General features: G+C 35.2%; 2 protein-coding genes across 2 annotated transcripts; one reads left to right on the forward strand and one right to left on the reverse strand.

The window, feature by feature from the left end:
* The first annotated feature begins 394 nt into the window (after positions 1-394).
* LOC127255174 (uncharacterized) lies at positions 395-1,180 on the forward strand. The gene has a single exon (XM_051280566.1). It carries the CDS (start codon positions 395-397, stop codon positions 1,178-1,180), a length of 786 nt encoding a protein of 261 aa, XP_051136523.1.
* A 13,797-nt stretch (positions 1,181-14,977) lies between these two features.
* Positions 14,978-18,666, reverse strand: LOC127255360 (probable LRR receptor-like serine/threonine-protein kinase At1g74360). Its single transcript, XM_051280864.1, has 2 exons — positions 18,446-18,666; positions 14,978-18,343 (listed from the first exon to the last, which is right to left on the reverse strand). The coding sequence occupies exons 1-2, from the start codon at positions 18,513-18,515 to the stop codon at positions 15,084-15,086; spliced, it is 3,330 nt and encodes a 1,109-aa protein (XP_051136821.1). The 5' UTR covers positions 18,516-18,666; the 3' UTR covers positions 14,978-15,083.
* Positions 18,667-22,452: the final 3,786 nt, after the last annotated feature.

A 22,452-nucleotide genomic window follows, 5' to 3' on the forward strand; every position in this document is an offset into this window, starting at 1 on the left:
TGGTTGCACCTATAATTGGTGTGGATGGATGCCACTTGAAGGGTATTTACGCTGGTGTCTTACTTACCGCCGTTGGAATTGATTTGAATAATAACTTGTTCTCAATTGCCTTTTCAGTGGTTAGTAGAGAGAATGGTGAAACATGGAGATGGTTCTTGACTTTGTTGAAGAAAGATTTAAGGATCGGGGGTGACAAACATGTTACATTCATGTCTGATAAGCAAAAAAGGGCTGATACAGGCCTTCGATGTTGTATTCCCATAATGTGATCATAGATTTTGTGTTATGACACATGCATAACAACTTTGTTAATGCCGGATTTAGAGGAATTGCACTGAAAAATGCAGTTTGGTGTGCTTCTTTGGCTTCTATGCCGGGGGAATTTCGTCGTTGAATGGATGAGTTGAAAGATCTTGACAGTGAGGCACACAAATGGTTCGATGATAAGCCTGTAGCGCAGTGGAGTTGGAGTCACTTCAAAGTTTATCCAAAGTGTAATATGTTGTTAAACAATGTGTGTGAAAGCTTTAATAGTGCGATCCTAGATGCACGAGAGCAACCGATTTTTTCGATGTTGGAGTCAATAAAACAATATCTCATGAAAAGGCTGCAAGCGTATAGAGATATGACTGCGTGTAAATGGAAAAACTTGCGGTTCTTTCCAAATGCATTGAAGCTGCTGGAGAGAAATGTTCGGAGGGTATCTGACTGCATTCCTATCAAGTCCGATAATACGTATTATGAGATTTGTTGCTTCGATGGGAGGCAACATGCTATTAATCTTCGGGAAAGAACTTGCACATGCAGAAAATGGCAGCTAAGTGGAATTCCTTGCAAACATGCCATCTCTAACCAACGAGAAGAAATTCAAGACTACGTCAATGAGTACTACTCCGTGGAGACATACATTAAGGTATATGCTCCTGCCATAATGGCTTTCACCAGTGAGATGTTTTGGGAGGTAACGGGTTTTAATCCACCTAAACCCCTAACACAAATGAGATTGGTTGGGAGACCTACCTTATCGAGGCGAAGGGAACGGGATGAACCTATGAGAAAAACAAGAAAGAAGGCTGAAACTTTAATGTTAAAGAAAAATCAAATGACTGTTCGTTGTAGAGGATGTGGAAACTCTGGACACAATGTTAGAAAATGTCCAAAGACAGTTGAAAACCGTTGAATTGAGGAATCATCAACACTGGTATGAACTATAGCAGTGTGTAGTTATTGTATAATATTTGTGATATACAATCATGCATTGACTCTTCTTTGTATATATAGGTGGCTGGACAAGACTCTACGACAACATCCATAGAACATAGGCCACGACGGATGTCTGTAAGTACAACCTAACACAATACATAATATATATCATTTCTGTTACGAAGTAAGTTGGAATCTATATTGCATTATTCGTAGACACGAATTCAAAAAGCTCTAGCAATTAATGCCGCCAAATCAAGCACCACTGTTCCATTTAGTCAACCTGAGGTAATTCCCACACAAGAATCCATGATTACGACCCACCCAAAACGTCGAGCCAGGCCACAAAAGGAAAAAGCCTTTGAGGCTGCAACAGGGACTCAAAGCTAGCAGGTATATACATTTATTAATGAATTTGTACACTCTAACATTGCTAATTATCCAATGATCTTGTAGGGACCATCTATGTGGGAGCAATTGCACGACACGGGAGCAACCCGCATTGTAACACCCCCAGTTGGCTCATACTGGAAATGCTATCGCCACACTGCATCATGAGGTCGTCACCTCCTACTTCGGGCCCCACAATACAGTGTTAAGGCTAAAATTAACCATAAAAGCGCATTATTATATACCAAAATCTGATTGATGAATATTTACAAAACACACTCCTAAACAAGAGGTTTTTCCGATTAAAAATTTACATATAATACAATAGATGTAAGTTCACTCACTCAGCCCGTCTTTCTATATCCCGAGACGTCCCTTGTCTCGGATGTGCCATGCATACCTGAAACAAATATTTTTCTTAAAAGCAATCTAGAATTAAATCCATTTTAAGAACTAACGTGAAATATGTCATTTCATACCTTTTTAAAATAAAGTCTAAATCCCGCCAATCATAAAATACGTGTCATGTCATGCCAATAGTGAAATGATGCAACAAAGATATCAAACTCGACAACAATGCACATCCACAAATATATATATGATAACTCTTGATTTTGTCATATTTTATAGCTTATATTTATTTAATTAATTATTCATTTATGTCAAATTTTGGTATTATTTATGTTAATTTACTCTGATAATTGTATTTATTTCATCTTGTTTGTATAATATTAATTTATTAGTTTTTAAGTGTAATTTATACTTATTTTGGTGTATAAATTAAATTAATTGATGTGTTTTTTAAATTATATTTGTAGGCATTATTCATGTGCTATTTAAGTATTTACTTTTGGCTAAATTAATTTTATTTAATAAGTATTATCTATTTAAATAAATATTTATAAGGTGTTTATTATTTATATAGGTGAAATAATACTTGAAAACTGATATGAGAGTCCAAAACTGGTATTAAAAAGCGAAAAAATGGGTTCAGAAGCGAAAAAAAAGTCACCGGTGCAAAAATCAACAAAAGTCAACGGTCAACGCAGAAAAGTCAACACGCGAAAGTCAAAGTCAACCGCTGCACGGAAACAAGCGACGGCTGCATAGGAGTGCGCGAGTTCGGAAGGCAAGCGAACACGGAAGGCAAGTGACGGCTGCATAGGAGTGCGCGAGCGCGGAAGGCGAGCGGCGGCTGTATTTATGAGTACGGAAGGCAAGCGGCGGCTGACACGGAAATGTGAGCGGAGCGGAAGACCATGCGTGGAAGTGAGGGAAGCGGCGGCTGGTGCGGAATTTGAGCAGCGGCTGCATTAATTCTCGCTGCATTTATTGCCGCTAGTCAACGGTGCATTTACTACACAGCTCCCTTAATTAAATTCCTGCACTGCTTTTTAGCCAATTTTTTACTATTTTTGTGTAATTTTTTATTCTAGAACCTTATAGAAAATAGGTAGTTATTAGTAGTTATATTAGTTGCTATTTTTAGAGTTAGTTATTTATGGTTATTTTTAGAGGTAGTTAGTAGTTATTTTTAGAAGTAGTTATTTATTGGCGGTTGTAACTGCCAAGCTTCTAGAAGCTTTTCCCCCTATAAATATCACCTCTAATTGTACCATATATTTATACACCATACATATACATATACACACCATATATACACAATAATACAAATTCTATACACTCCATTTTCTCAATTTCTTTTCTCCCATATTTTTATCTAGTTTAATAATACGGGATTTTCGGTTTTGTGTCGCGAGCAAACCGATTTTCTCCCAATTTTTCTTTTAATTCCTACATATTATTTTAGCTAGTAAAATTCCTATCATATTTCTCCACCTCACCTTCACCCAAAAATTCCATGTTTGATTTGAATTGTTCAAGTTGGATTTCGACAAGGTTGCGGAAGGGCGATAGAAGAATCGACTATTTCAGCCCTGTTTCGTGCCAAAAGCATATTCCGGGTAGTTCAACGTAGCTAAGTATGCGGGAGCCTTGTCGACCTGCTTAGTTGCTGTTCTGAATTCGATTCCGATTAAAGAAAGGTATCAGAGAGGTAGAGCCACTAGCGGAACGGTTGGAAGAATAATTCATGGGGCATAGGCGGTGGTCTATTGGGTCACAGAAATCTCTAGTGACAGTTGAGTTTATTGCTTATAATGTTCTTCGCCGGGTGTCGCTGAAGCCTCGTTGTAAATCCCATAAGGTCGAGTACCAACCGAGTCGATAATCAGCTTAAGCGAGCAAATGCGATCACGTTAATTCCTCCGAGCCGCCCCGCAATTATACATATATTTTTTCGCTATCACGCCATCGTCATCCCGCTCATTTCATCGATGGAAATCTAGCCATTAAGGAACGCAAATGTCAGACACAAACGCCTCGCTTCATCCTTTTCGAGATACGTATATCTTATCGTTTTTTAATTAGATTTAATTTTTGCAATTTATATTTTCAGTTTCTTCGATTGCACTAACTCATTGCACTTTTTCTAATTAAATATAGGATATTCGCATATTCCCTGAGTTCGACCCGGACACTCACCGGTTAAAGAGATTTTTTATTTTTGACGAAGAATTTTGGAGTTACTATACGAACACGCACGACACTATTTCCATTTTATACATATATCTTTTTTTTGTATCTTAAAAGATATTTTAAAAACTCTTCAAAATTCTTCGATCAAATTTTGGCGCCGTTGCCGGGGAATAAGCCTAGTATCTTTGTTTTAATTGGAAAATATTGAGTTAATCTAATTTAATTTAATATTGAATTTTATTTTATTTTGAACATTTAATCCATCGGCGGTATGCTTTGTAGGTTTTGAGAGTGCGATATCCTTTGAGGATCAAACCTGCACGACATTTATCTTTCGAAAAAAAAAAATCTGCAGCAGCGCCTAGGCCTTTGCCGCTGCCCTGTGTTATTTCTTTTCTATATATATAATAATAAATAAATAAATAATATTAGTAATAATAATAACTGCATAAATAAAAAATAATAATATTAATAATAATTTTTGTTGTTCATTAAGGAAATTAAAGATGATCCGCTCGTCGGTTCATAGTGAATTTTGAAGTTGAAGAAGCGGACATCTATCCTTGTGAACCAATGGATCAATCGCTTACAAGAAATGAACCCACTGCCCGCTGATCCTTGATCAAAATGAAGTGCCACTGCACCCGAACCGGCCGGTCAGACTAACCGAGCGTCGGCCAATCCTACACCCGAACCGGCGGTCTGCCCAAGCCAAGCGGCTAGTACTGCAAGTGAACTTATGGAGTCCGAAGCAGAACCAGCAACGAGCGATGCCTACATACAAACCAGCGACTTCAGCCGGACACAAGCGAGCGAAAACTTCGGCGAGCGATGGCACCGATCAAGCCCTGTCTAAGCGCCCTTTTTAAGCAGCGGCCATGAGCGGCAATTGTCCAAGCGGGAGTTAGCAGCCGCGTTGGCTACCAGTCAGTCGGCAAGCAAAGCGATGGACAATCTCAAGCGATAGAATGGAAATCATTCCTGCTCCTCAGCGGCGTCTTCTTCACCCAATTTAGAGCAAAATTATATTTATTATTATTATTTTATTTTATATATATATATTTAATTATTATTTTTTTAAAAAAAGAGGACTGCGCATCATATATATATATGTTTTTAGAAATTATTATTATATTTTTTTTAATTAATTTTGTTTTCTTCTTCACCCAATGCCATTCAGCGGATCAGTTCATCTGAAGTTTGAAATAGAATCAAAGCGAAGCGGCATTAATGTCTCTGTGTGCAAACGAAGCGGCGAAAACAAGCGGGAGATGTGAGCGGGTTTGCAAGCGAAGCCAATTTCAGGCAAGTGCAGCGAAGCGACGCAGACCAGCCCTTCCTGCAAGCAAAGCGATGAATTTATTCTTCTATGATTTATGAATATTTACAAAACACACTCCTAAACAAGAGGTTTTTCCAGTTAAAAATTTACATATAATACAATATATGTAAGTCCACTCACTCAGCCCGTCTTTCTATATCTAGAGACGTCCCTTGTCTCGGATGTGCCATGCATACCTGAAACAAATATTTTTCTTAAAAGCAGTTTAGAATTAAATCCATTTTAAGAACTAACGTGAAATATGTCATTTCATACCTTTTTAAAATAAAGTCTAAATTCCGCCAATCATAAAATACGTGTCATGTCATGCCAATAGTGAAATGATGCAACAAAGATATCAAACTCGACAACAATGCACATCCACATATATATATACATCTGCCAAAGTGAGCAGCCGGAATAACCTCGGTTCTATAATAATAGGCTCACTACATCTGTCTAAGTGACCGGCCGGAATAACCTTGGCCCCGTAATAATAAGCTCATTAGACCATTATCAATAAATAGCCAGAAAATCCTCAGCTCAAGGAAGGACCTGATAAACCCATAATAATATAACGGTCATCCGGTCACCTCCATATACCCACCATACGACTCCCACAATCAATACATGGATAGCCGAACGTTGTCGCAATTAACCACAAGACGCCCCATAGTCTGTGATAGCGAAGATAGGACCCCCCACTGACTAGCCCTATCCCGTGTAATGTAGTAGAATCCGTGCAACCTGGAATCACCCAAGGGAAACCCGGAAACTCTACTCCTCTTCGCGCGCCCTAACAGGATCACGTTTGGAGTTTGGCATATGATGCTAAACTATTGATAGACCTCACCAGGTGCAAATCTAATGAGTGGAACAACACCGAACACGAATGATTAGACCAGATACGTCTCAACTACAATGGGTCTAATCCCTGAATGACCGTGCGACTAAGTCACCCAGTTGTCCGACTACTATCGTCCACTATCGCCAAAGTGTTACGGTACATCAGGGTCGAATATCCTAACCCTAGATGATGCCCTCGCCTAGCACTACTACACACGGCGACTAGACGATAGATCCATAAATCATATCCGATAAATCGTGCAATATGTGTGCAACATGCCAAATAAGTGAATTTACCGAAAAATGCTGGTTAGAAAGCTCACCTATCATCCTTTTCATAAATTCACCCACGCGATCAAATACGTATATCAAATATCATAAACCGTGAAGTCTCCCACATGCATACGCACACACATATCTATATAAATATTTACATGCCCTGACAAAATGATTCACATAATATCACATTAGCATATTAATCAGAATCGCATGCAACATGCATACCTAATTTCTTAAAATTAGATTTAATTCCTTACTGCTTACCTCTTATCGACACTCCCTGACTTTTGCAATCTCACTCAAATCTCTTCCAATGTACACCTGCCCCATTATTTACTCAAATCAGATGAGCTATATGTATATTCACATGAGCTACCTGCTTATTCAAAAGCTAATTTCTATAATTAACTCATTGAGTTTCAAACTTTTATATTTAGTAGACTACGATATTCTAGCTATAAAACTCTTATACCTCATAATATTTATATCGCCCGATTATTAAATAAAAATACTTAAAAATATTAATAAACAGGCAGGTGCAGTACATGCCGTTTTCAATCCGACTCGGATCGATACGAAATTCTCAGAATATAATGCTAGAACTACGAATAGGCTATTAGCTAAAGCAATTCGTCGATTAAATAGCCAAATAGCCAGTTATGAATTTTTTGAAGAATTTCTAATTTAATATCTCCAATATCGAAATTCATATTAAATTTCATAAATAAATTCTACGTACAACAAGAAATACAATACCAAAGTCAAAATCGAAATCGGACAGCTAAATTCTTTTCTTTCTTCTTTTTTTTTTTCTTCCTTCTTTTCTTCTCTTTCCCTGATTTTCTTCTGTTTCCTTCCTTCGCAGGTAAGGTAAGGTTTGTTTGTTTTGTTTTTATATATATATATATTATATTATATTATTATTATTAACCTTACTATTATTATTATAAACATCTTTATTTTCTGTCTTTCTTTATTATATTATATTATTAAATTATATATTATATTTTATATTTATCTTCATGGATATTTATCTGTTTAACAGTCTCCATAATTATAACCAATATACAAAATAGGAATAAAATTTGTTTCAGAATATTAATTTTTTGATCCGAAAATATTATAAAAATATTTATTTGCTATAATAATATTATTTTATACATTCCAAAATCGGAGCATTACATGCATCCTCCCAGCTGTCTCAGCACCAGAACCACCACCACCACGACGTGTGGATATGGTCCCAAAACGTGGTAAACAACCAATGTTTACAAGACGGCCATCAACTCGATCGCAAGTTGCGCAAGCTATGGTTCAAGGGCAGCGGTTCGTGAGCGTGAAGGAGTTAAGTACGGTCCTTTCTACAGAGACAGAAATGTGAAGCATCTTGTGTCCAAACTTTTCTATAGAAGTTGTAGTAATGACAACAATTCTACATTGCAGTGCTTGTTTCTGAACTATGTTTTGGATGAAATAACTCCTTTTGTTGCATTGCATTTTGCTACATGTTTTGAATTATGTTAAGGATAACACACCTTCTTTTGTGAATTGGTGGACAATTTCAGTTTGTGGAATGATATTGTGCTACCTCTTTTTGATTATACGTAGTAATGCACACATTATGCATACGTTATGATTTATTTTTTATAGAATGAATGCACATATGTGTAGGAAAGCACACGTTGTATTGTAGTGATGCAAATGTTTGTAGGAATACACATGTTGTATTGTAGCAATGCACAAGTTTAATTACATAACACAAAATATTGTACAAATACACTTCCACATAAATATATGATCACAACATACAACAAAATAAAATAGACTTACATTTCCACATATAGATATGTTCACAACATACAACAAAATAAAATAGAATTCTATATGTTCCGAATATTAACGACTCTCGAGATTCAATACATATACATTCTCTTCGTTCTACCATCCATTAACTATAATTTAAATTAATCAATCCACAAAGCATATTACTCGATCATCAAAATGCCTGGACAACCTTTTGCACCATTGTTACGCAATAGGTAGACGATGAATATCATTCCACCAACAACAATACTAACTGAATATGCAACACAGAGGATTTTGTTATTTTTCTTTCTGAGAAGCACAATCTCCTTCTCTTTTGCATCTAATTTATTCAATAGCCCAGGAATAACAACCTTACTCCGTCGACAAATTGGAGGGTCTTCCCACTGGAAGTAACCATATCCCTTGATATATGCTTATCATCTACGAATGTTTATATATGGTTAATTTTATTTTTACAAACACAGATTTTGAATTACCTTATAATATCTATAAGAGTGGAATCGACGACCTGGGTTATCATTGGTCCAAGAACACCTCAATTATGCCTTCACCCTGTAGTGGCATTCGACAGATTCAGTAACATCGGAGAAATCGGCGGTGGTTTGAGACATCGGCGTTTTTCCCTTGATATGCCCGCGACGGAAATTGAGGAAGACGACGATGTCGGTCTGCTTTGAGGAATTGAGGTGGAACACCAAAAAAAATTGAAAGAAATTTGATTACGTTGAAGACGAAGACGATAAATGAAATTGAAATTAAATATATAAGATTTGTACTTCAGGGTTAAATTGCAAATATCCAGGGATCAATCAACAATTTTTATTTTATTAATTTAAATAATTAAATATTTATTAAAATTTCGAACACAGGCCACTTACAATGTGCCACATGTTACTGGATCCCGGGTGCGCATGAAATTGCATGTCACGTGACTGTCATGTGCGACGGGAAGACGTAAATGGCGAGTTTTGTAAATGTGAGAGATATATTTTGCCAGGGTGATAGATTGAAGACAAAAGTGATAATCGGGTATAGGTGCGGGATATTTATTGCAATTTACCCCATTTTCACTAATCAATAGAATACTATTATTTCTTAATCTATTACAAAATTCCAAAGGGTCTCTTTGGAATGAGATGGAGAGAGTAATACTTTAAAAAAGTTATGAAATTTAATTTTAATCCATAAATAAGAATAGGATAAAAATTGCAAAATTTGAAACTATCATTAAAAGATCATGCCACGTTAACTTAGATGCAGAAAATTGAGTTATTGGCCTCCACGAGTCAATCATGCATGTCAAATATATGAAAATTGCGATTTTTGGTAATGTTCATAATATATTTTGTCAATAAGATAAATAAATAACAAAAATGATAATTGGATATCTTTTGTAATTTTGATTTTTATACGAATATATTTTGTAATTTTCTAAAAAGTAAAGTGGATGTATTATAGAAAATTTATTAAAGTACCTATAAAAAAATAGTGACAAATTAATTATTATTTGTTAAAATATGAGTAATAAAATTGTGAGTACATATAGTTGTTTAAAATAAATGAGTTACATATAAGTTTAGCGGAAAAAAAGTAGCACAATTATTACGGACAGATCAAAGAAAAACTAAATTATTTTAACATAACTAGATTTGCTTAAATGTCAAAGCAAAACTAAATTTTCAAAGTCATGATTGTCGGTTTTGATTTGGTTGATTTTGGTTCAAAAACCGCTTGATTTTTTTTTTATATATATATCCTTAAGTGCATATATATATATATATATCAGAATCTGTACGGATGACTATATGTTATTACGTAAATGTTTTTAATAGTATAATATTTATTATTTTGAGTAGTTGTACGAAGTGGTAATATTATAGGCAAGTATGCCTAAATTTGTCAATTAACCCTCGCGTTGTCAGTTATACTGAGGATATTGGGTGTTGTTGAGGTTTGTGTTTTTCCAATTCCATTTATTATTTTGTAGTGATTTACTTGTAAAAAAATATATTGATATGGATATCATTTTGTAGATCGTAACATTTACTTTAATACAATAACTTAGTTAAAATATTTTAATGATATGATATATTAAGAAATGCATTTGAAACTAATGTAGGGGTTTTCGAGTTTGTTGGGCAGGCAAAATAAAAAATATTTGAGTCTGAGTGGACGGTTGATCAATATATATCATTTTGTACATGAATTAAATATTTGAATAAGCGACAGACCTACCCAGGTGGATGATCAAAACCAGATGGTGGAACCATAAAGACATTCTCTTCCAATTCTCCATGTAAAAAGACGTTATTGATGTCGAGTTGAGATACAAACCATCGATTTGAAGCTACAATGGATAGAAGGATCCGAACAGTGACCATTTTTGCTACTGGAGCAAAGCTTTCTATGTAACTAAGCCAAAACGCTGCAAGAAACCCTTGGCAACCAAACAAGCTTTGCACTAATTAAATGAGCCATCAACATTTCGCCTGATCCAGTAAACCCATTTACATGTAATGGGTTTCTTATCAGGCGGCAGGGGTCCTAAGTTCCATGTTTGATTTTTCAGAAAGACATCTAACTCTTCATGCATGGCATGCCGCCAAATTGCACTCCTGCTGGCCTGCCAATAAGAATTAGGTTCCTGCATAAGTATGTTACGTACATTATCCTACACAAGGGTATTAAGGTGGGTGGAGGGGGAAGACACAGAGTTAAAGATATAATCATGTAGATATTTAGGTTACTGTCTGTTTCTGGTAGGTCTTGGTGAATGTATAGGGAGAGAGCTTGTTGGAGGTGTAGGGGAGGATTTGGGTTGGGAATTTAGAGGTGAATCTAATGGTGGGGTGTTAGGAAGATGATGAAAATGATTATGTGGTGCAGTGATACAAGGATAAGAGGGAGAGAATGATGAAAAGGTACTTAGAGCATTTGAAGAGGAAGTTGAGTCTTTCTGAAGTTCTTGAGATAGCCTTGCCTAAGGAAAGACCTCCTCATAAAAGTAGACATCCCTAGAGGTGAATAAGGTGGATGTTTCGAAGTTATATACTTTATGAGCCTTTTGGTTAGAGTGGCCAAGAAAAATGCATTTTTGGGCTCGGGGATCAAGTTTGGAATTGTTAGGAAAAGTGTTTGTGGCATAACATAAACAACGAAATGTTTTAATGTCCTGATATGGTGGTGGTTTGGAGAAGAACAGTTCATAAGAGAATTTCCACCTTAGAATGAGAGTGGGTAGTCTATTTATGAGAAAAGTCACATGCAACAGGGCTTCTCCACATAAATCTTGTGGAAGGCTAGCTTGAAAAAGAAGTGCTATAGTTACTTGAAGGAGGTGTTTATGTATTCTCTCCACTTTCCCATTTTGTTGGGGAGTGTAGGGACAACATAATTGGTGATCAATGCCAAGATTTTGGAAGAGCAACTTGAATTTTTCATTCAGGAACTCAGAACCATTATCAGATCTAATAGGTTTGATGGTTTTATTAAATTGGTTTTGTATCACAGTAATAAAGGTTTCAATTGTACAGTACAAGTTGGCTTTGGAAGGCAAAAGAAAGGTCCACACAATTCTTAAGTGATCATAAAAAATGGTAAGAAATGACAATTTCTTAAGATGGGAACCTTGTAAGGTCCCCAAATATCAAGGTTTACAAGTTGAAAGAAATTCGGCATGAAATGAATCTTTATTAAAAGGTAATCTATGTTGTTTGGCTTTGTGGCATACATCACAAGGTCTAGATTTATGTGAGGAATTGAAGGGTAAATGAGACATCACCTTAGTGCCTGGATGGCTAAGTCTCAAGTGCCACAATTGGTTTTTATGAATTTCAGGAACAAAGAGAGAATTGTGTGATCCAGGGAAGACGTAGATGTGATCCTTTTGCACGGCTATGCCAAGAATTTCATCTAAACTCTGGCCCTGAAAAATACATTTATTTGAATAAAATTTCACTGTCAGTTTTGAATCTTGTGTAAGGCAACTCACCGAAATGATGCTGAATTTTAAATTAGGCAGAAAGTAAACATTATGTAGCGTGATTGTAGGTGTAATGGCTACAGAACCAATGAATTTAGGATGTGTTATGGCTCAATTAGGTAGACAGGTTTTGGTGTGGCTTTCAATGGGTTAGAGGGTTTGAAAAAAGGAGTGGTTGACACAAATATGACACGATGCACCACTGTCAACAAGCCAAGACCTGTTATCTACAATACAAGAGTTGTATTGTTCAGAGGTACCTGCATAATCAATTGCTGAATGCAGTATGATTTTTAGGGACTGTGGCCATCACCTTCTTTAACTAAGGGAGCAAAACTTGCAGATCTCTTGGTGAAAATGCGCTCTCTCCAGCCATACCAATTTTCTCAGATATGGTGGCTCTCAAGGTTAGTGGATTCTTCTTTTTCTCTTGCATTTCCTTGAACCAATCGGGAACACCATGAACTTTGAAGCATGTGTCTTTTGAATGTCTCTTCCTTTTGCAGACATCGCAGATCATGTTCCTCTTGTCTAGATGAGATTTCTTCTTATCGAACGGCTTTCTTCCAATGCTAGTGACAACCTGAGAAGTACTTTGTTGAATTGCATTGAAGGCTTTCAAATTAACATGATCAGGTATGTTGTTCTATTTTTCAACTTGCAGAATCGTAAAGAAAGCTTTGCTCACAGAAAGAGATCCATCATCAATATTTGGTTTTTGATAGGTTGATAAATTTCATTAAGACCAGTGTGGAACTGTATTAGATAGTCCCTGTCATGCATCTTAGTCAAGTGGTGATTAATATTGCATCTACAGAGACCACAACTACACTTTGCTCCAGGATCAGTTACTCTGAGTTCATCAACAAACTTCTGTAACTTTGTGTAGTATATGGTTAAGGAGTCATTACCTTGTCTTATAGCAATAATTTCACTTTTGAGTTGGTAGAACAAAACGTCGTTGGATTCTCCAAACTTTTCTTTCACCTGAAGCCACATATCACGTCCATATGAGACGTACACGAATCCTTCCTACAATTCTAGAGAAATTGAGGTTCTGAGTCAAGATCGGATCATTGCATCGCAAGCCCTCCACACATCAAAGTGAGCCGTTCCTTTGACAGGTCTAGAAAGAGTGTCATCTATGCATCTCAATTTTATTTTTGTCACGAGTGATGTTTCGACATTGAAACTCCATGATAGGTAGTTGGAGGCATTTAAAGATACTGTGGTGAACGCCAATCCAGGGTGATCTCCTGCTCTAAGTAAGTAGGTTAATCCAAGCCATGGTTGAGAATTAATGCTGTTTTCAGAATTTGCGGTGCGAGCAGCAGTAGAATTTATTTAATCTACCATGGAAATTGAAAATCACATCACCAGGAGCAGATGTGCTCTGATACCGTGAAGAACAAGCAGGGTAAAAAGGAGAAAGACAGAGCAAAAATCAAAAGGTAAAGGAAAAGAGTTATATATTTTCTCTTTGCTGTAGTTTTCCAAGTTTATACAATTGTATCTAAAATTAATATATACATGATTGTAACAAAATGTAGCAATTGAAATTTGGGTGGATACATAGTTAGTTGGGAATGAGTCGAGAGCACACAGTTTTCATGTGGATGTATGAATGTATTTATTTTATGTAAAAGAATCATATTGATAAAATAAAAGAATAATATATATATAATATTTATTGAGAATAGTATAAGCAAAAAAAATTTATATATTAGTTAAAACATTTATCTACTAATACGCAATAACACAAAAGACATACATTGTTGTACTTTCTCTAAAAAAAAAAAAAAAAAAAAAAAAAAAGAAAGAAAGAAAGAGACTGCATTTTCTTAAAAGTAGGCCTCATAATTAATATTATAATTTTAAAAAGTCGACACAATAAATGTTTATAACATATTTATAACTAAATCATAAATATATAATTGTATTTTTTATATTGCTATTCCTTATAAATATTATAAAAATATACAATCTATACACATTAATACAATATATATACACTTTATTACAAAATATTAACAACTTAATATAAAACTTATTTTTATGTTATCAATATAATTCTTCATACCTAATATAAACAAATAAATTTATCCAAAAATACAAAATGACCATCATGTAATATAATTATATTCATTTAAAAGTGAAAACAATTGATCTAGAATAAAATAGGGGTAGTTTATTATTATTTTGTGTCTTAAAAGAAATATAATATTTCATGTAAAAAAAAAATAGTAAATATATCATCTAAAAAAAACTTAAAAAATGTTATTTTAAAAAATATCAACAAGTAAACAAACTTATTTTAACCCTATAAGTTACATTTTTGCATAAGTAATGAATGTGGTAATGTTTATAGTTGTAATTTATTTTTTATTTTTATAATGTATGAAAGTATTATAAATAATGATATGATATTTTTTTATTTTTTTAATTGAATTTTATATATTTTGATAAATTTTATTGTCACGTATATATATTGGATATTATATATTATATTTTTAATAATAATTTTAGATAATCCTCTATTAAACAAACTCATCTAAGAGTAAAAAAAAGAAAAATTCATTTAAAATAGGAATGACAGTATCTTTGTGTGATTTGTGTAATTACAAGAAAGAATGATGACAACAAAGCCTATACAAAGGCAAACTAACAAAAATATCACATTTTTTACCAATCTTCAAACTAAACCATTGAGGCAAGATCATGCTCACCTTGTGTCCAAGAATCATAATGTTCATCATTTTTAGGACTATAACAAACTTTAAACAACATGGCTAAAACCTCCTTCATGTTAGGCCTAGCATGGGGGCTCTCCGCAGTACACGATAATCCGACTCGAAATAATTCGTTCATTGGGTCTGCCCCTTCAGTTAGCCCCGACACTAGTAGATCCACCGGCACCACCATATTGCCGCCGCCCGTGACCCTCTTGGCCCACTCGACGAGACATTCCTCTCCCCCGTCTACCGCCCGTCTCCCGGTGGCGAGCTCCATTGCTAGAACCCCGTAGCTATACACGTCACCCTTGGTCGTGGCTTGCCACGTTTGCCCGTACTCGGGCGCCACATACCCCACCGTACCCGCCACCATTGTGCTGACGTGGCTACCGCCGGCATCCACCGTCCGGGCCAACCCGAAGTCGGTCACCCGAGCCTTCCCGTTCTTGTTTAGGAGCACGTTGCTCGCCTTCACGTCCCGGTGCACGATGCTTGGGTAGCACTCGTGGTGTAGGTACACCAAGGCACGCGCGACGTCTATTGCGATCTCCACCCGTCTTTGCCAGTTTAAACTTTTACGGTCCGTGATGAGATCCTCGAGACTCCCTCCGTCCATGTACTCGTAGACGAGGAGCTTTTCTGAGCCCGACAAGCACCATCCGTAGAGCGTTACGAGGTTCGGGTGAGGCCATCCGAACCCGTTCCCGCTCATCACTTCCATTTCGGCCATAAATTCACGTTCGCCTTCTATGCCTTCCGTCGCGAGTTTCTTCACGGCAACTTCTCTTCCATCGGGCAACACACCCCTGTATACCGTCCCGGACCCTCCCTTCCCGATGATCCTATCGTCCGAGAAGCTTCTAGTCGCTTTCACGATGTCCGAATATGTAAAGACAGTCTTGTCCAAATGGATGATCTTTATCGTGTTGGACAACCACGGCGATGATGCGCCCGAGCTCGATCCAAATTCTTGTTGATCCTTAGCATCGCGTAGAAAGAACTCTTGCGAGTCATCTGGTCTCTTCAAAAGGATGCAAATGATGAGCGTCAAAAGGCCACATACTAAAACGGCGAGTGAAAACACGACTACAACTATAAACGCGCTGATGTGCTTCGTAGCATTCTTGTTCTCCCCTTTGTTGCTTCCCGGCGATGTATCATTGGTCATGAAAGGCGGGAGATGAAGAAGAGGATCGCCCACGAACGACCATTTCTCGAAGGTAGCTAGCTGACCGGTGGTCGGGATAGAGCCGGATATATATGGATTGTACGAAATATTGAACTTGTTTAGATCGCTTAACTTGTTCAAGCTCGACGGGAAGATGCCCGAGAAGTTGTTATACGACAAGTCGAGATTTTGCAAACACTTGATGTCACCAATTTGTGACGGTATCTCCCCCGAAAATGCATTGCTCGATAAGTTTAGAACGCCTAAAGGCAAGTTCCCGATGTCCGAAGGAAGCGACCCGTAGAAGTGATTGTTCCCCAAGTGAATCATACTAAAGTTCGTCATCTTACCGATGTCTTCCGGGAGCTCTCCCGACAATAGGTTCCCGCCGAGTTGGATATAGCCCGATATCTGAGTCGTCCTAACAGACGAACCTGGTAGGCAAATCGAGAACAAGCCGTATCCTTTGAGTAGCTGATCCCACAACTCTCGACACTTTTTTCTTGTGAGAAGATAGTACACAAAGCTAAATGGCGGATAATCCGCCGGTATCCATCTCCGCATCGTCAGACATTCGCCGGAGCCCGCCGGAATAATGTCACTTCTCTTGTTCGCTGCAAAAGTAGCTTCCGGTTCATTCCCGATCCTTGCCAGCTCTCGCGGCATCGCCCCCATCAATTGATTGTTCGCCAAATTCAGCCACAATAGGCTGCGGCAATTCCCTAACTCCGCCGGGATTTCACCCGTCAACCTATTGTTCGCGAGCATCAACCATAACAACGACGTTAAATTCCCGAAACTCGGAGGAATCCGACCCGTCAGCTCATTGAACGAAAGATCGATCGCTTGTATCCCCGTCAAGTTTCCATATTCATCGGGGATGCTCCCGGAGAACTTATTGTAGGCAAGAACCAAGAACTTCAAGCTTCTCGTGTACGAGACCTCAACCGGCAACGGGCCGGAGAAGTCGTTATGGCTTAAGTCCAATCGAGCGATGCTAGGAAGGCTTAGAACACCCGACGCAACGATCCCTCCCGTGTACGAGTTCTTGTGCAATAAAAGATAACGTACTTGCGCCAACCGGCCGAAGATAGGCTGCACGTCGCCGCCGAAATGGTTCCCACTTAAATCCAAAAACGTTAGCCGTCGAAGGCCTAATAACGATTCCGGGATCTCCTTCGAGAAATTGTTGCTTCCTAAGTACAACGCCGATACATTCGGCAACAAGCCTATTTCGGCCGGGATTCGTCCCGTGAACTTATTGCCCCACAATGTCAGCGTCTCCAACTCGCTGCAGTTGGCGATTTCTGCCGGAAATTTGCCAGAGAACAAATTCCCCGATAGATCTAAATCCCGTAGGCTGCAGTTTTGCGAAAAAGTCCCCGGCGGGATGTGGCCGGAGAATCGATTGTCGGCCAAGGACAGGTCGTGGACGCGATCGAATCCGGGCCATAGCTCTCCCGACATTTGATTTGTGCTGAGGTCGAGATACTTAAGATTCGAGCATTGCCGGAACACCCGGCCGGCATCGCCGGTGAAGTTGTTTCTGGAGATATTTGCCACGGTCAATTTCCGGCAATCGGCCGGCACAGCCATCCCGACATCGGTGCGGATCCTGTTCTGAGACAGGTCGAGGATTTCGAGGTTTTCGAGCTCGGTCAGGTTCAGGACACCGTAGATGATGTTGTGGGACAGGTTTAAGAATCTGAGGTTCTTACACTTTCCGAGTACCTCGCCGATTTCCCCTCCGATTGTGTTTTCCGACAGGTCGAGCGATGACAGCTCCGGCAGCGCCGAGAAGTTGCCGAAGATGCCGCCGGCAATGTTGCTGCCGGAAAGGTTGATCTCCGTCACGCGATTCAGCCCCCCCTCCGGCGACCCCCCGCCGCCGGTGCAGGTGATTCCAGGCCAATTGCAGGGTGAGGAGTCGCCGGAATTCCACCGGAAGTAGTTCCTCTGATTGACGGCGACGGGATTGTGTGTCTCCAAGAATTGCCGGAGCTGTAGAAGCACTTCCCTGTCTGATTCGAGAGAATCTCCGGACACCAACGAACTCCCTGTCGGAATTAAAATAAAAAACCGATTGATTGATTGATTCTCTGCAATAGATTGATCAAAGCTCGAATCATTGAAATCGATGAGTTTAATTAATTAATTACCGGAGACTAGGAGGAGGAGGAGCAGAGCAAGCAGGAGATGGAGGAATTGATCCAATTGGGGTACGGACATGATCGAATCTTTGGCCTGTCAGAAATGGGGATTCGATGAATTCATGTCAGGTTTGAGCAGTCAGTCAGACAAAGGTTGTTTTTTTATGAAAATGAAAAAATGGAGAAGACGAAGTTGGAACAACTGAAACTGGGAAGAGATATCTGCAGGTACGCTCGGTTGGAATTAATTAATTAATTAATTAATAATTAGTATTATATAGTAGTACTATTTATTAATGGTTCTTATATGGGACAAGGATGACCACCAAATATGTTTCAAACTCTCTGTTTGTTTGTGTTTTCGCGTGATTCAGTGAGTTTCCTTTTGTAATTTTTTAGGTTTTAGTTTTTATTGGTTTTTTTATTCTGTGACAAATACCTATAATTTATTGAAAATTATACATATTGAAAAAAATATTTTACTTGAGCTTTTTTTTTTTTAATTTTTTTATTTACTATACAATTTTCATTATTGCTTGCAAAATATTAAAATGAAATCAATGTATAATCTAAAATAAAAAAATAAAAACAAAAATTGAAATGAACAAACTACTGTGTTTCAAGTTCTTTTTAATTGAAAATTATAATTGAAAGTAAATTTTCTTTGTATTTGTTTTGTTATTTTGACGTGTCTAATTAGTCCAATTGTTATATTTTTATTTTCGGTTCAATTCTTCATAAATAATATTTTTATTATTTAAGTAGTTTAAAAATAACTATCTGTCTTTCATATTTTAAATTTGTTTTTTATTTGATAAAAGATGCATCAAATTCAAAAATAAAAAAATAAACAAACTCATAATATATTTCATAAATAAAAATTTAAAATATATATTTTCTTTTTGTAAAATAATAAGAATATTAAATATAAAAATTAAAAATGTTTAGTTATTATTATACTCCTTCGGTCCCATAATTAAATATATATTTATTTTTTCACGTAATTTTACAAATATTAATATTATTTTAAAAGATAATAAGAATAAAGTGGAAATGACTAAAATAACCTTATTAATATTGTGTGATACAAAGGTATTGACATTTGTGTAATATATTGTAAATTGTAAAGGTATTTGTAATATTATATAGACAGTATAGTTAAAAAAAATAATATTTTATTATAAGACGAACTAAAGTGAAAAAATTGATATTTTGTTATGGGATGAGAGAGTATTATAAAATCAAGAAAATGGAAAAATAAAACGAATTTAAATTGAAACAAACACATCCTTTGTAAATGGGAAAAAGGGAAAAATACACCGATGTTTTTTATTGTAGTTTTGGTGACATGAGAACGAAAGTTTTAGTGCAAGTTTCAGAGAGTCCAGGATCTCAACTCCGGATAAATTAAAACCGTGGATTCAGCGAAGTGGATGGTGTAGATTTGTTTGGTGCCGAGGACCATGAATGTTTGTCTTCGCATATATAGCCGCCCAAGTTGACCGGTTTTTTCTTCGTTCTAACTTCTAACGAAGCTATGTTTGAATCAAATTTAGTAAATTGGTCAGAAGATGTTTTTATATTTTTAGACAAAAAAAAAAAAAAACTAAAACTAAAAATAAAAAATATATATTCGGCCATTGTTTATTAATTTTATATTATTAATTTACGAGGGCCGTGATAATGACTTGGATTTAGAATTTGGGTTGTCATTGAGCAAACCCACACAGAAAAGTCGTATTAAAAAATATATATATTATTTATTTATTACTCACTCCTTCACGTAAATGTGTGCTCATTTGATCAGACACGTAGTTTTAATAAAAATAAGTAATAATCGTTAATTTTTCTTTTTATAGTAAAAACAGTACAAAAGTAAAAAGATTTTTTACTTAAAAAAGAAATGAGAATATTTTTCGATGACAAAAAAAAAAAATCAACATAGATTTAAACGAGGGAGAGAGTATTAAATTACACCAACACCAAAAATATAAAATAACATAAATGTGGAATTGTACTTAGATTGTTGCCATTTGGTGACATAATTAAGCATGATTATGTTTATAAGGATTAATAACAAATATAATATATAATACTCTCTTTACTTGTAAAATTATATCATTTATTTATTTTTTTTATTGTTTTCCGGTTAAATTTATATCTATTTCATTTATATTAAACTATTTTACCTATATATAATAAAGTTTTATTTGGTTCAAAGATTCCAGGGATTCCATGGATTTGAATTTTAAAATTTCATTAAATTCGATTAAAAAAAATACAATTTAAAATAATGAGATTTAAAAAAAAAGGTCAAAAAAACTTACAAGAATTTCTTTTGTAATGGGTACTTATTACTTTTAAATCCCATTATTGAAATTTTAATTTTTACTTTTATAATAATATTATATTTATATAAAATAAAAATTAAAAATTTTAAAATTAATTTTTATTTAAATTATATATTTAATTAAATTTATATTATTTTTTATGGTACAATATTTTTTTAAATAAATTAATAAATTAATTGTTTAAAATTATTCTTTATTATAAATTTTATTTGAATTATAAAATTACAGGAATGACAATGAGTCGGGTTCAGTCGGAATTGATATTCGTCTCGAATATATATTGTTAGATTCGAGACTCAAATTGGATCCGATAATAACGGATCCGACCGAAACTATACTCGGTAGGACTGGATGATCTGAAAAATCTATTTTTTTTTTTACAATTCTTAAATTTTAATTTAAAATGACACATGTATTGGATCCAACATATATTAAAGTTTATGTACTTTATTAGAAAAATATTATAATAAAATAATGAATAAGTTAAACTCAAAAAATATTTTTAATATAATTATATTGTTCGAAATTATTTTTTTATCTGTAGTTGATATATTATTATATTACCCCGAACATGATCCAGATCCAAACCCAATACTCAAATAATTGGATTTAACTTCAAATAAATAGGTCGGGCCCGGTCGGGTCGCGAGTTTATGTGAACCTATTGTTATCCTATAAAGTTAATTGATATCTTTTTAATTTATATTAATAATGAATTAGAGGTTTAATTTATCAAAATAAATAAAATTTATATGAGGACAATTATATCATTTAAAATATAAAAAATCCAAATCATTCGACTCATATAAAAAACAAATAAGATGTGAGAAATATAAATTCTACGTCATTTTACCAACCAAACATAAGATAAAATTTCAAATCCTAAATATAATAAATTCATCACATATAAATCATACCGTGAAATTTCAATTCCGCAAAAAAAAAAATCTATGAACCAAACAGTTTTTAACTTACTTTTTTTACACACCTAACTTTAATATTAAAATATTTTTATTTTTTAAATTTATTGTCTAAACAAACTTACATACGTTTTCGGAACATAAGTGATATATATATATTTCTATTCACAAAAAATTAAAATTTCAATATAAAAATATTTTTTTCGCTTCAACTTAATGCATCCAGGTAACAAACAATGTTTATAGTTTAAGTCAAAAGTATCAATTTTCAATTATTATAAAAGTAATCCTATTGAAATACCAAAATAAGTTTAAACATTTGCACTAACCAATCAAATATATTTTTATTTTTTAATATACTAAAAAATAAATAAATATATATATTGGACAAGAGAGAAAAAATATTATTTTTTATATTACTAGCATATTTCTCTACATCTAACATAAAAATACATCAAACTTAAAATACAAAAACAAATACACCCTTTGTTATTTTTATGTTTTTGTTTTCTTTATTATTGATTTCAAATAAAAATTATTATTATTTAATTACACTGTTTCAATAAAATTTTATTTTCTTTTTTCTTAAAATATTATTGAAGTTAAGATTTAAAATGTAAAATTTAAACTCAAACCAAGCAAACTATTAGTAGCCGTGGGATTGATTTTAAATCCACTGTACATCACATTTTTGTTTTTTCCAAAAACATCAAATCAAATATCTATTTTTTATTTTTTATATTAT

Source organism: Andrographis paniculata, unplaced genomic scaffold (assembly GCF_009805555.1).
Source record: "Andrographis paniculata isolate CXL003 unplaced genomic scaffold, ASM980555v1 Contig53END, whole genome shotgun sequence".
Lineage (NCBI taxonomy): Eukaryota > Viridiplantae > Streptophyta > Magnoliopsida > Lamiales > Acanthaceae > Andrographis > Andrographis paniculata.

Bases quoted from the DNA above. Each gene is read 5' to 3' on its own strand.
- LOC127255174 (XM_051280566.1), top strand. From the start codon at position 395: ATGGATGAGTTGAAAGATCTTGACAGTGAGGCACACAAATGGTTCGAT.
- LOC127255360 (XM_051280864.1), bottom strand. From the start codon at position 18,515: ATGTCCGTACCCCAATTGGATCAATTCCTCCATCTCCTGCTTGCTCTG. The intron at 18,344-18,445 runs GTAATTAATTAA...TAATTCCGACAG, and splicing joins CCTCCTCCTCCTAGTCTCCG to GGAGTTCGTTGGTGTCCGGA.